We start from the raw sequence: 14,578 nt of genomic DNA on the forward strand, positions 1-14,578 counted from the left end.
CCAAGGCTTTAGGAGAGCTTCACTGTGAGGTACCTGATTGATGGAATCATGGAATGGTTTGGCTTGGAGAAGCCCTTGGAGACCTTTAAGGCCACCTGTGCCCCCAGCAGTGCCGAGGCCACCACTGCCCCATGTCCCCAGGTGCCACGTGCACTGGGCTATGAAATCCCTCCAGGAATTCCTCCACCCCTGCCCTGAAAGTTCCCTCCTTTCAGTTCAGTCCCTCTGAGTTTTGGGAAGCTGGGAGAAGAGAGCATGAAATCCCCAACCTGCTACTTGCTGCTGGTGAATTCCTCACCCCTGTGTCAGGGAGAATAACATTCCTCAGTAACACCATTCCTGCTGTTCCTGCCCCAGCCCACCCAGGATGTTCATGTCCTGGAGGAAACATCAGGTTCTCTTCTTCCTGTGACATTTTCCTATTAATATTCCAGGCTGAAAAGATCAAAAAGAAGCGAAACACCCTTTTTGGGACATTCCATGTTGCTCACAGCTCATCTCTGGACGATGTTGATCATAAAATCTTAACTGCAAAGTGAGTGTTTGCTCAACTCCTCCCTTATCCCTGACTCCCTCTCCATCCCTCTTCTGTCCCAGGCAGGAATGTCCTCACCTGTACAGAGGCTTTGAGGCTTTTTTTGCTGAGCTCCTGTTGTCCTTAATGACCTGGGGTTGGGCTTGTTCCTCTTCATCAATAACCTGTTAAATTTACCTGTGGCAAACAAGGGATCACAGTTATGTGGAGCAGTTAAAAGTCCTGTCGAAGTGAGGTTTCAGGAGGCTGCAGAATGCTTGAGGGATTGGCATGGCATGGTTTGGGTTAGGAGGGATTTCAAGGATTATCCAGTGCCACTCCCTGCCTCCTACTATCCCAAACTGCTCCAAGCCCCAGTGTCCAACCTGGCCTTGGACACTGCCAGGGATCCAGGGGCAGCCACAGCTTCTCTGGGAATTCCATCCCAGGGCCTCCCCACCCTCCAGGGAACAGTTCCTTCCCAATATCCCATCTCTCCCTGCCCTCTGGCACTGGGAAGCCATTCCCCCTTGTTATTTTTCCTGGACACTTCAGCTGTCACCATGTCTTTTAATTCCTGTATTCTTGGAATTGGAGCGAAGAGCATCTCAAATTTCAGGATGCAAAGCTGCCCCCTGGACTCCATTTAGGTGCTTTAGGGTGCTTCAGGGTGGTTTCATTGTCCCCATTGTCCCTGTGTGTCCCCAGACAAGCGCTGAGCGAGGTGACGGCGGCGCTGCGGGAGCGGCTGCACCGCTGGCAGCAGATCGAGCTGCTCTGCGGCTTCCAGATCGTCAACAACCCCGGGATTCACTCGCTGGCCTCAGCCCTCAACATCGACCCTGGCTGGATGGGAACCCCCAGGCCCAACCCCTCCCACTTCATCATGACCGATGATGTGGATGACCTGGACGAGGAGCTCGTGTCGCCCATGTCCATCCAATGTACGTCGCTTTGGGGCTCGGGGGGATTGAGGGGCTGTTTGGGTGCTCCCCAAGAATGGGGCTGTGCCTGCTGGGGTTGGGGTTGTGACACACTGCAGCTGTGGGTTTGTAGTTCACCTGCTGCAGGAGGGATTCGTTAAACTGGTGCCTAAACAGGGTGCCTGAAATAGAGGCTAAAACAATTAGGAGTATAAAAGCTGACAAATTTATTTGGGGCCTTCAAGGTACTCTCAGGCAAGCAAAGTCCCCCTCGAGGGAAAACACCCAAAATGGACTCAGGGTCAGGAGCTCTTCACCTTTTATAAGTTCTGTCCTGTTAGCATATTGGTCCCTAATTCTCCAATCACACCTTCAGGTGATGATATTGATCACCCCAGTCCTGCTCCCCCTTTCCACTGTTGTTTACATATTTTTGGGCCCTAGGGTAACAAGTACATCCTTGAGTCTCTATCCAGAGAGCTTTGTTTTGGCCAAATATGTTGAGAACAGAGGTTTTCAGCATTCTGTAAGAGCAAAGAACTACACCAAGTTACAGAACATGAAGAGAAAAAAACCCCAAAATTATTAAGACATCAGATCCAGCTTGGGTTTTCCATGCCCGAAGAACACAGTTGGTCCATCAGGGTCAGGAATATCCTGATGGTTGTTCAGCCCAGGCCCCACTGCTGGGTTGCTTGGAGCTTGTTAATCCCAGCAGAACTGGTAATTTAGAAATTGTAAATCATCATTTCATTCTGTCTGTGCTGTTCTGGTCAACTCACTGATTTAAGCATTTAGCAAAAAATCCCAACCAAAGGCATGGGCAGGTGTGGCAGTGAGACAGGAAGAGGAATTATCCCCATATCCCCTTGGCCTGAGCACTTTTCTGGGATTTAAAGGACTCAAAGCTGCCCCCTCCTCAGGCACAGCTGCCTCCTGCACTATTCCAGGTGGGAGCAGCAGTGTTCCATCCTCAGGGACCTGTTAGACATTCCCTGGAGCAGAGGCTGAACTCCCATTCCCCAGCTCTATGCAGGGCTTGTGATCACCCAGGGGGACCTCCTGTCCCTCTTTGTTGGTGACAAAGAGCATCAGCTCCCAGGGTGGCTGAGCATGGCTCACCCTGTGCCTGTGACATGCCAGCTGCTGAGCCCCTGGGCTGGGTGACACTGTCACCTTCCCTGCCACAGCTGGCAGTCAGCCCTGGCTGATGGTCCTGCCTTACCTGGCCCAGATCCTGCCTTGCTTCTCTCTGAAGGGCATTTTCCAGCTACTGCACAGGAGACTGGGAAAGCTGGAGAGCAGTGACAGGGGTCTGGGGGCACAGGAACAGCACCCTGATTTCTTTCATGGAATCATAGGGTGCTTTGGCTAGGAAGGACCTTAAATCCCATCCAGTGCCACCCCAGCCATGGCAGGGACACCTTCCACTGTCCCAGGCTGCTCCAAGCCCCAATGTCCAGCCTGGCCTTGGACACTGCCAGGGATCCAGGGGCAGCCACAGCTTCTCTGGGCACCCTGGAGGATTCAATCCAAGCCAGGGCTGTTGGGAGGAGCAGAAGAGCCTCAGGGTTGGCACTTTGTGCTGCAGGAGGTGCCCTGTGTGCCACAGCCATGTCCCCAGAGCTTGGACAGTTTGGGTGATGGCAGGAAGAACAGGGTGCCTGTGTGTTCCCAGGGCCCAGCAGACATGGGAGTTGGAGCTGCTGATTGATGGGATCAGTGTGCTTGGGGACATCACAGCCTCAGGGAATGGTGACCTCCTGCTCTTTGTTGTCACCAGTCACCATCAGAATGGAGCTGGCCAGCTCTGGTGCAGCCCTGGCACAGCCCCAGCTGGGCACTGCTGGCAGGGATGTCTGGGGACACTCCCAGGTGACAGCTAAGGACCTGAGCTGGGCCAGGTGTGACCCTTCAGCCCCAAAATCAGCCTCAGCTTCTTCACGCTTGAGATGCCTCGAGTGAGACATTTCCAGGGAGCATTTCCAGTTCCATCATCCCAGAGCTGGGCAGAGAGCCTGCCCACCCTGCTGCCCACCCTGCTGCAGGTGACACACCCTGTGACAAGCACTGGGCACTCAAATTCTCAAAGCAAGGGTCCCTTTCCCTGTAGGATTTTTTTCCTTCGGGTACAAACCCAGCCTGAGGAGAGCAGTGCTGCATTTCTCCTGCCCAGACATGTTGCTGAGGACCCGTGGTGCTTCTCCCAGTAAATCCCATCTCTCTCTCTCCTCTTCCCACCTGGCTGCTCCCCCCAGATGCAGCCTGGCTTTTCGGGCGCAGGTTCAGCGACCGCTCCTCGCTGTCCTCGGAGGACCAGTCCCTCTGGAAATACCCTGGTTTGGTTCTCTTCAATTATATTCTCTTTTTTTTTATTCTGCCTTCTGGCCCTTTTCTGGACTAAAATCCATCCACCAATTTTCCATCTTTCTGGCACGGGAACTAATTAATGTGTTACTCCTCACCGAGCCATTGCCACCTGTACTAACCCTGGGAAGAGTCTGGTGGGATGAAGAAGAATCTCAGCTGCAGCTCCCACATGCTCCTGGGTGCACTTAGGGAATCTGGAGGGTCTGATTCACACCATTTTACCCCTGAGGTGGAGGTTAAGGACCCAGTGAGGCCAGGAGGAGGTGACAGCATTCCCAGTCCCATCCCACCCCCTTCCCTGCTGTTCCCTCAATAAACTGAGCAGTGCCACCTCTCAGGGAAACTTGTCCCCTGGTGCCCCAGTGCCATGGGTTTGGCACACAGCCTCCTGGCCTTGACTTCCTTTGGAAACCTTCCCTTTGGGAGCAGTGGCTGTCGTGGGATGGAGGAGGAGGAGGATGTGCCAGCCCTGGCCAGGGGGTGCAGGGAGGGCTTTTCCTTGGGATGCTGGGCAGGCAGTTTGGGAATGTTGGTAAAACGTGTGTCTGGTGGGTTTGGGAAGCCAGGTGCCAGCCTGTGCTCCAGAGCTCATTGCAGGGTAATTCTTGGAGATGGAAAGTGCAAGGGTGGGAAGTATTGAGTTGGTAAATGAGAGGTGGAACGCCAGGAAAAAATACAGGGAAAAAAGTGTGGCCCAAGGAAAAGAGAAAGCTGTGGCAGAAATCCATCCCCCCAGTGAGTTACTCTGCAGTCAGATCCCTGTCAGATCCCTCTACACAGAGATTCCCAAACTGGAATTGCAGCTCTGGAGCTGAAAAAAACCCCCAAATCTTGCAATAGCAGGTGGATGGTGTAAAATTCCAGATTTGTGGATGGGCAGCATAGGAAACAAGGAGCAGCAAACTCAAATGGTGGGAAAGACTGGGATTCACCTCAGGGATGTGGAAACAGCCAAGTTGCCAGAATTATTCCTTCTCATTCCTTCTTCCACTGGAAATACATCCCTGTGGATCCTTCAGTCCCAAGTCATTTTGCCAGAGGAGCCCTGTGTGTCCAGCTGGGAGTTTTCAGAGCAGGGATTGCTGGTTCTTCCATTCCCAAAGGAGCTCTCCTCCTCCTCCATTTCTGAGCTTTCCTGTCTCTGCATCTTTTTTAACCCCATTCCTACATTAATTTCTTATGCACATAAGAAATCCTGAACAATCCTGAACACCTTATCTCCTGCCAAAGGAGGAATATCTTGTATGGAGTGACAGCAAGGGGATGAAGTACAACCAGCCTGGTTGGCTGAGGATGGGGATGCAGCTCAGTTTTCCATGCTGGAGGGGAGCTTTCCCAAGGCTCTGGCCATGTGAAGGGACCTCTCCTGGCTCTGGGGTGACCCTGGGGGCAGCTGTAGGGCACAGGCAGCTGCTCAGGGATTGCTGAGCTCCACTTCCAGCCACATGTGGCCACAGGGCTGGAGGGATCCTGAGCAGCTTTGAAGGCAGGTCAGGAGCTGGTGCCAGGGTTCCGAAAGACATTTCCATGTGGTTCCCCAAACCAAGGGGAATTGAGAATAATTCTCCTCTCCCCCAACCAGAGGAGAATATTTTTCAGATTGAGTGTCTCTCTGATCAGTCACAGTGGTCATGGGAGAAGGTGAGGCCACTCTGGGACCAGAGTCACCAGTTCAGGCATGGAGGAATCAGGCATGAATCCCAGAATGTTTGGGTTGGAAGGCACCTTAAAGCCCATCCAGTGTCACCCCTGCCATGGCAGGGACACCTTCCACTGTCCCAGGCTGCTCCAATGTCCAACCTGGCCTTGGACATTGCCAGGGATCCAGGGGCAGCCACAGCTTCTCTGGGCATCCTGGACCAGGGCCTCCCCACCCTCCCAGGAAAGAGTTTCTTCCCAATATCCAATCTTTTGAACCACCCAGGGAGCTGTCCATCCCTGGAAGTGTCCAAGGCTGGACAGAACTAGGAGTAGCCTGAGACAGTGGAAGGTGTCCCTGCCATGGCAGGGGTGGCACTGGATGAGCTTTAAGGTCCCTGCCAACCCAATCTCCTGTATGACTCTGTGCTGCCCATGCTTTGCTCCTGGTGCTGCCCTGGCAGGACAGTGATGGCAGCAGAGCAGAGCTGAGCTCCTGGAGCTTTAGGTGCCAACACTGAGCTGCTCACCTGGGGCTCCTGCTTTGGGCTGTGAAGGTCCCACCCAGGCAGCAGCACTGCAACCATGAGATTCCTGTGAGGGTGGAATGGCCCATGCCCTGGCAGTGCCCAATTGCTGGCTCTCCAGGAGCTGGGTGGCAGCTCTGGGTGGGATGAATCACGGGTGGGATGAATCACACTCTGCATCAGGCAAGATGCTCAGATAAGGTGTTCAGAGGCACCTACATCAGCAATGCCAGAGTTTTCCATGGGCTGGGCATTAATCCAGCATGTTCAGCACCAGCTTAAAGCTGCTTCTGCATTAAACGGGCTTTAACTGCTGGCACGAGGTGGGATGGTGCTGGTGGCACAGGGATGGTGGGATGGTGCCAGCGGGATGGTGCTGGTGGGATGGTGCTGGTGGCACTGGGATGGTGGGATGGTGCTGGTGGCACTGGGATGGTGGGATGGTGCTGGTGGCACTGGGATGGTGGGATGGTGCCAGCAGGACGGGAATGGTGGCACGGGGACAGTGGGATGGTGCTGGCAGGATGCTGCCAGTGGGATAGGAATTGTGGGGCAGGAATGGTGGGATGGTGCTGGTGGGATAGGAAAGGTGGGATGGGTATGGTAGGATGGGGATGGTGTTGGCAGGAGAGGGATGGTGCTGGCAGGACAGGAATGGCAGGACAGGAGTGGTGGGATGCGGATGGTGCTGGCAGGGTGATGCCAGTGGGACAGGGATGGTGTTAGAGGGACAGTGCTGGTGGGACAGGGATGGCATTAGAGGGACAGTGCTGGTGGGACAGGGATGGTGTTAGAGGGACAGTGCTGGTGGGACAGGGATGGTGTTAGAGGGGCAGTGCTGGTGGGACAGGGATGGCATTAGAGGGACAGTGCTGGTGGGACAGGGACGGTGTTAGAGGCACAGTGCCATGCTGGCAGAGCTCCAGCTGCCAGGCTGTGCCCTCAGCTCTGTCCTGTGTGTCGTTGCAGCTCCGGCCTTGCCCAGCACAGTCCGGCAGCGCCTGGTGGAGCCGCAGCACGGCCACGGATCGCAGAGGTTGGTAGAGAGTCTCGTGCCGGGGCAGCCCGAGCCCGGCCCCGTGGCCCCGTTCCGGGCGGGCAGAGTGTCCCTGCGCCGAATGCACAGCCTCACCTCCGGACAGTCCTTCAGCTCCGACCTGCCCGGCTCCAGCCCATCGCCTGCCTCCACCTCCTCCACCTCCTGCTCCTCATCCACCACCACTGCACCTGCTCCTGCTTGCCATGTCCACCCTATCTATTACCATCACACCACCTCTTATTTCCTCCAGATGGATTCCATCCCCGACCTGCCCCCTCCTGATGTCACCTCTGGAGTTCGCTGTCGCACTGGGAGCTTTGGGTATATTGCTGTTTCTTTTCTAGCTGCCTCCTGCCTGCCGTGCCTCAGAGCTGACGCTTGCTGGGGTGCTCTTTCTCCCACGTTCCTCCTGCCCTTTTCTTTCGGGCCTTTTTTCCATGATTTATCCACGTTTGTTCCTTCACTGCTCTCCCGTGCTGCTGGAGCCTCTAAGGAGGGTTCCATCCCCACGCCCCTGAGCTCAGTGGGGTCATTGCCAAGGTGCTGTGCTGTTGTTTCACTGTAGCTGAGCCAATGAGAATTCCCAGGTGCTTGGTACTCCCTAAACGAGAGGATGTGAGGAAGTAACACAACCGATCACCAAACCTGACCTGATCTGAAGCCTGGACTTCCCTGGGTGCCTCACAAGCGAATTGCAAAGGGAACATGATGGGTGGGGATCACGAGGTAGCAGTTGGGTAAATTTGGGATAGTTTCCAGAGGTGCTGGATGGAGCAGCAGTTTAGGAATGTGTTTCAGAGTGACTCTGACTCTGGTCTGGTAGGGATGAGGAATAGGGGTGATTTTGCTAAGGAATGTCTGAGGAGGGAGTTGGAGCTTCTGTAGTTAGCTTTAGCTTGGTCCCTTCCAGTTGGCTCTTTGGAGACCTGGTGGGTCCCAGGGACTGCTTATCCCCCATCCCTAAATCCCAGAGCTATCCCAGGGACTGGTTATCCCCCATCCCTAAATCCCAGAGCTGTCCCAATGCACTGCACTGGCAATAGGGAGGAGCAGGAATCCTGCCTGGATGCTCCCAGGGCACCCAGCCAGTTCAGGAATGTTCTGTGTCCCAAGCACAGGATCAGGTCCCTTGGGATGCCTTTCATCCCAGATGAGATCCCAGATGTCCATGGGGTCATGGATGCAGCCATTCCCAAGGTGCTGTGTCCCTGCAGCTGCAGGATCCCCTGGCACTGGGGCAGTGGGATGTGTGCTGGTGGCCTGCAGTGTCCCAGGCACTGTGATGGCCCAGGAAATCCTGTCCCTGCCAGGTGCTGCCTGTCACCCTGGACAGCTCATTCCATCTCTGCTCCATGCTTTCTCCTTGGCAAAATTGAAAATAGTCTCCTAATCCTCAGTGTTGAGGAGCAGACTGCTGGGAGGAGGCTGGAAGTCTCTGGTGAGGCAGAGGATAGGGGAAATGTCCTGTCACCATTATTTATCCAGGCAGGACAACATTCCCAGTCACCACATTGTCACCCATCCCAGCACATTGTCCCGTTATCCCTTTACCTGTGGGTCACTCTGCCCTCAGCTGCTGGGGTCTCTCCTGGCCTTGTTCACACAGTCTGGTTTGGATGTTCCACCTCTCCCTGCCCCACATGTCTCAAAGCTGAGCAGCCCCAGGCACATGCTGGAGTCTGGAATGTCGAGGGGGAAATTCCTCCACCTGCTCCACGATGGAGAATTCAAGAGCAGCATCTTGGTTAATTCAGGAAGGGTTGTTTGGGGATGATGAGAAGCAGTGTAATTAATTATCTCCTACCAGTGAGGGTTCAAGTGCAGCTGTCCCAGCTGGAGAGGTAAAAGCTGGGAATGCTGCTGCTCCCTGCTTCCATTGGCCTCCCTGACTCTGCAGGAGGGAGTGCTTGTCCTGGCAGCCTGGAGCTCAGCTCCTGGGCCTAAAATAGCTGTTAAATGTGATTTATTTCCACCTGAGGCCTGTGACACATGAAATTCCCACCCAGGACAAAGCCTGAGTCCTTCAGACCCCCTGAGAGTGGCAGAGGGAAATGAGATCTGGCATGGGGAACCCAGGGAGGGAAGGGGACAGTGCAGAGGTTGTTAGGAGGGAATAGGTGGTGCCTCCCCTTGGTCAGAGGCCAGCTGGTCAGCACTGGGTGACAGCAGGACTGTCCTCTCCCTGCTCCTCTGGCAAAGCCCAGCTGGTGCTGCAGGGTAAGTGATGGAGTCAGAACCTTCCACCCATTTGGGATTTGCTCCAGCTGCACCAGAGCAGGCAGCTCCCCCCACTTCATCCATCCCTGCTCATCCCAGGCAGCAGAAATGAAGAGTTGGGTGCCCAGAGATGCAGTTTTGTCACTGTTAATTGTTTTATCCAACTGCATCATTAGCAGATCCTGCTTTGATGCATCCCTAAAAGCGCCGCTGCTGGGCCGATGGATCGCTTCTCCTCCTTGATATTCCCAGTCCTGGAGGCCTTTCCATCCATCCATCCCTCGAGCTCCACAGCCTCCCAGGGAGGCAGGCAGGACAGCTGGGGAGGCTCAGAAAGGCCTTCCTGGGAGTCACTCCAAGGACCAGAGCAGAACCCCAAAGATTGCTGGCTCCCTTGGTAGGAGGAAGGTGCCACCCTGCTTGTGGGGCTGCTGGAGCTCTCTAGCCTCTCCCACTCCAGCAGATGCCAAAGCTGGGGAGAGCTCACAGGAGAACTCATCTCCAAGGAGCTGCTCCCCCTGAGAAAGGCTGGGGATCACTGTCTCCGGAATCCTGCTGGGGTTATCCCGGCAGGGAGCTGCTTCCCTCACCTCCTCACTCTTTGCTTCTCTTTTGCAATTGGCTTCAGAGGATCCAGCGGCAATAAGGTCAGAGCTGTTCGAGGTGGCTGCGGGATCGGGGGGATTGGGGCTGGAGGGGCTGTGTGTGCACACAGGTTTCTGCTGCCAGTGCCTGCCTCAGGTGGATAACACTGATGGAGATGGGAGTGTAGGACCAAATTCCATGCCCAAGCCCTTCTCCAACCAGGAAGGGAGGTGGCAGCCAAAGCGCAGGGAAGGGAGAGAGTCAGGAATGCAGGGAAATGAGTAATTCACAGCTCTTGCAGGGTGGAAGGGAGGAAGCTGCTGTTGGGTTTGCATTGAGGCTGAGCTCAGCCCCACAGCAAATTTGGGAATTTGCCTTAGGAAAAGCCTTGGAGGCCTGGTGCTACATGCTCAGGTGCAGAGCCTGGCAGCCAAGGGTGCAGGGAGGGATGAGGCAGCAAGGGCTCTGTGGGCTGGGGGAGAAATCCCTCATGGGCTGCAGGGCCAGGGAAAAACAGGTGTTTGTTCTCCATCCTCCTCCTCCTGCTCCTCCCCTGCTCCTCCTCCACTCCCAGGCTTCCTGTACTCCAGGCTTTCCTTACTCCATGCTTTGCTCTCTGCTTCTTTTGTTTGCCATCCCCATCTCCTCACCCTCTCTCCCTCCCTCGGGCTCGGGTGGATCCTGGTGGGGTGGGAGGAAGCGCAGGTGGAAACAGATCCATCGTGCCTTAGGAAGGTGATGGGGTCAGTCTGTGGGGTGTAGCTGTGCCTGGATCCATGGAAAACAGCAGTGAGCACTGCTGGGATGGAGGAAGCCTCAGCCTCCCAAGTATTTCCCTGTCCACTTGCTGCTCCCTGGTTTCCAGGAGGGATGAGCTGTCAGGAGCTCCTGCTGTTCCACAAAAACACTTCCTCTGAAGGTCTCTTCCTGGGATCCCATCGAGGCCAGCTGTGTCCTGGGATAGCTTTTCCTCTTGAAAATGTGCTGTAACAGTTTGAGAGCATAATCCTCATGGAAATCAGCAGGATACAGGCCAGGCCTTGGCTGAGCCTCATCCAGGACAGCAGTATCCTAGGAAAGCTTTTTCCTCTTGTCCTGGCATGGACTAGGGAGCATCTGCTCCTCTTGCTGTCTCTGACCCAGCCAGTGTGATCCTGGGAATGCTGTCCCCCCTGTTGTGCACTTCTTGTGGAGACCACCAGGAAAAGGCTCCTCTGGGGCTGAAGAAAATCCCAGCAGAAGCTCCCAGCCCTTGGTGTTCAGCTCCCAAAATCAGCCCGTGGGTGCCACAGCAGGAATGCAGGAGCTGCCTGTGTCTGTCAGGTGTCCCTTGGATTGTCCCTGGCGTGGTGAGTGTGTCCTGTGGGCTAGGATGTCCCCAGAGCCTGGCACAGCAGGTGGGTGCTGGTGTCACCAGATCTTCCCTGTATCCTTCAGGAATATATTCCTGAGTTACAGCTGGAGAGACTGGGGGTGAGGAGGGTTAGCTTAGAGCGTTGGAATATTTGGGAATTGTGTGCTTGTGGGCATCAGCTCCTTCAGTCCCCTGGATGAGCCCAGAGGGATAAACTGGGGTCCAACGAGGTGGGACCCACGTGGTGCCAACATCTGCTCCAGGACAGAGGATCCCAGGGGACAGCCACACCAGGAATAGGGACATGGCCCCCAAATCCCCCTGGATGTCCCCACACCCTGTGCTGTGGGCATAGTGGTCCCAGGAGGTGACACAGTGGCCATAGTGTCACCAAGGCCCTGCCTGAGCCACTGCTGTCCTGGGATTGGGTTCCCAGCATCTGTTCTCTGGAAAGAAAATTCCCTTGGAGCAGAGGATGCCTCTCCATTTGCTGTCATCATCTTGTCCAAGTGCTGCCAGTGCCACAGGATTGATTTGGTCCCTTCTGGATTGAAAAGTGCTGGATTTGTGGGAGAGGGAGCAGTTCTCTGGAGCTCAGTGGGGAAGCCTCACCCTCTTCACACATCTTGAAGTCCCCTCAGTTAAAAAAATCCCTTTTTTGCTGTGTTTGCCTCTCTCTTGATGTTTTGAAGGATTTATTTCACCAACCCTCACCTGGATCCCTGTGGGATTGTGGCAGCCAGAAGGGTTGGATTGGATTTCATGGGAAAGAAGATTCTTTGGTGTTGTTAGGACACAATGTGAGGGGATTGGGTGTTGCTGTACCTCCAGCCCAGCCAGGACATGCTGGGTCCCTCGGGGTTCTCCCACCTCCTCCATGAGTGCAGAGTAAGCATTGCATTCCTGCCAGGATACAATCCTGCCTGTCCTGATCCTGGCTCTGAGCAGCACCATTCCCATGCCCAGGTTCTTCCCCACAGCCTCACTCTTCCTGACTCTGCCTGGACCCAGAGCTGGCCACTCCTGGCATCAGGCTGGTGCCAACCCCTGTGGCTAAAATCTGCTCTGTTTTCCTGGAAAGGGAGCACTTTCCAGGGATTTGTGGAGGAAATAAACCTCTGGAAGTGGATGTTTAACCCTGGCAGCATCTCAACAACAGCTCAGCATGTGCAGGCAGTGGCTTCTGCCACCTTTCCTGGGACAGGAGAGTCCAGGCAGGAATTCTCAGCAGAAACTCCCCTGTTGCAGGTATAGTAAGCCACGAACCAGAAACATTCAGGAAGAGCAGGAAACTCCTGAACTCCTTACAGGAAGGGAGTTGGAGGTTGTGATGGCAGTGACATTCCAGCAGGCACTGGCAGCATCCCGAGGTCTCCCAGCCAAGGTCCATATTTTGGGAGTCAACTCCAACACCCTCATGTTCAGCCCCACTAGTTCCATGGCTGTTGCTATTCCCAAGGCCCAGTTATCCCAGTTATCCCAGTGACAGCCACAGGCCAGCAGCCATGACAGTGACCTTCTGCAGTGTGTGCTGGTGGCCTTGGGAGCTCGGTGGCTCCACATGTGATCCATGGCAGGTGTCTCCCTTGGAGGAGCTCCAGCTGCTCACTCAGAATAGCTGGGGATTTCAGACCATCCGGATGTTCCGTTCTCCCGGGATGTGCTCTGGCGCTCGGACATCGGCCAGGCTCAGCTCCATGTGCAAGGACAAGGACAATGCCAGCAGTGCTCTGGGCAAAAGAAGTGCTGAGGTATTCTCCACAGCTGGGCTCCCACCGTGGATCTGTGGCTGTATCCCAGCCATCCACAAGGTCTTGTGATGCCCTTTGCCTGCCTGGATTCCTGTGGAGCTGCTGAATGAGGGCTGGAGTTTATTCCATGAGGATTTTTTCAAATGCACTTGTTCCAGTTCAAGGATAATCTTCCATGTCTGTACAACCTCGTCATGCTGGGACAGCCAGGACTCCAGCTCTGTGTGTGCCATCAGTTTATGTGGAGAGCAGTGAGGAATGGCTTCCTCAGGGTCGGGATTGGGACCAGCGCTGGAAATGTCTTCATCAACTGACAGGGACACTGGGATCCAGGACAGCCCTGGCACAGTGCTGGTGACACACAGCCGGGTGGTCACACCCTGCAGGGAAGGCACGGGGCATCCAGAGAAACCTGGACAGGCTGGAGAGGGGACTGTGCCAACCTCATGGAGTTCAGCAGGACCAAGGGCAACGTCCTGCACCTGGGTGGGGCAATGCCAGCACAAATACAGGCTGGGGGAGAATGGATTGGGAGCAGCCCTGGGGAGAAGAACCACAGGCCTTGGCCATGAGCACTGGGACCTGAAATTCCTGTGTCCTGGGCTGATTCCCCAGCGTGGGCAGCAGGAAAGGGATTGGGATTGTGTCCCTGTGCTCAGGTGAGAGCAGAGAAGTTGTGGCTGCCCCTGGATCCCTGGCAGTGTCCAAGGCCAGGCTGGACATTGGGGTTTGGAGCAGCCTGGGACAGTGGAAGGTGTCCCTGCCATGGCTGGGGTGGCACTGGATGGTCCTCAAGGACCCTTCCCACCCGAACCAGTCCAGGATTCCTGAGCATCTCCCCAGCTGTGCCTCAGCATCTCGACAGGTGCCAGCTGTGTTGAGGAAGTTTTCCCTTGTCTTGCTGGTCTCTGGCTGCCTCCAGGCTGATGTTGGTGGTACTGTAGGAGAGGATCTGGGGCTCCTTGTGCAGTGCCAGGCAGGTTTGGTGCCTCATGTCCAGGGCTCCAGGCCAGGAGCAGAGCTCGGGGGGCTCTGGGACAAGGGACAGGGCAAGGGACAGGGCAGCATCTCCCACCTCTCGTCACCCCTTCGCTTCTCCCCTCCTCGCTGTGTTGCTCTCCATTCGCCTCCCATTCCGCAGCACCCTCCTGTGCGTGGGGCAGGGCTGGGGCTCCTCACTGCATCCCGCTGGCCGGGCAGGCTCTGCTCTTCAATGGGATCGCTGGGAAGCACTGGATCTCCTGGCCCGGCTGCCCTGAGGGCAGCACCCATCCAGGCGGGAGGAGCGAGCTGTGACTTGTCATTTCCCCCTTCCTCCTGCCTCCCACTCTCCAGAGGGGTCCGGGAGCCCCTCTGGCCCCGTTGGCCAACAGCGGTAGGCACAGGCTGGGCACAAACCACGTGCAGCGGCGGGGCTGGGCATGGCTTCGTGTGGGGATGCCCAACCTCTAATTCCTGCCGCCGGGATTAGAGGTTGGCACCGGCCGAGCCGGCAGAGGGGAAGGGTCGGGTGGGTTTTGTTTGCACGGGGGGAGCACACACGGATGTGGCGAGGGCTGAGGGACCCTGCGGGGAATCTGAGGTGACACCGGGGCTGAGGCGAGCTGGGACAGCTCCCAGCTCCCTGTGGGATCCATGCGGAAGGAGTGAGCCTCCATCC

The 14,578-nt window shown here is 55.8% G+C and overlaps 1 protein-coding gene across 10 annotated transcripts in view; it reads left to right on the forward strand.

The window, feature by feature from the left end:
• The window catches only part of STIM1 (stromal interaction molecule 1), a 70,046-nt gene that overhangs the window by 52,516 nt on the left and 2,952 nt on the right, over window positions 1–14,578 (forward strand). For 2 of the 10 annotated variants that reach the window (XM_085071872.1, XM_085071953.1), the window contains exons 9-12: window positions 435–535; window positions 1,223–1,458; window positions 3,696–3,776; window positions 6,942–7,332. In XM_085071872.1, the coding sequence (XP_084927998.1) occupies window positions 435–535; window positions 1,223–1,458; window positions 3,696–3,776; window positions 6,942–7,332 (809 nt within the window). Of the gene's footprint in view, window positions 1–434; window positions 536–1,222; window positions 1,459–3,695; window positions 3,777–6,941; window positions 7,333–9,856; window positions 9,876–14,578 lie in introns of all 10 variants that reach the window. The other 8 variants (XM_085072328.1, XM_085072417.1, XM_085072162.1 and 5 more) reach the window with 7 other exon arrangements.

The sequence above is a fragment of the Lichenostomus cassidix genome, chromosome 1 (genome assembly GCF_008360975.1).
Source record: "Lichenostomus cassidix isolate B80296 chromosome 1, HeHo_3.0, whole genome shotgun sequence".
In the NCBI taxonomy this organism is placed as follows: domain Eukaryota; kingdom Metazoa; phylum Chordata; class Aves; order Passeriformes; family Meliphagidae; genus Lichenostomus; species Lichenostomus cassidix.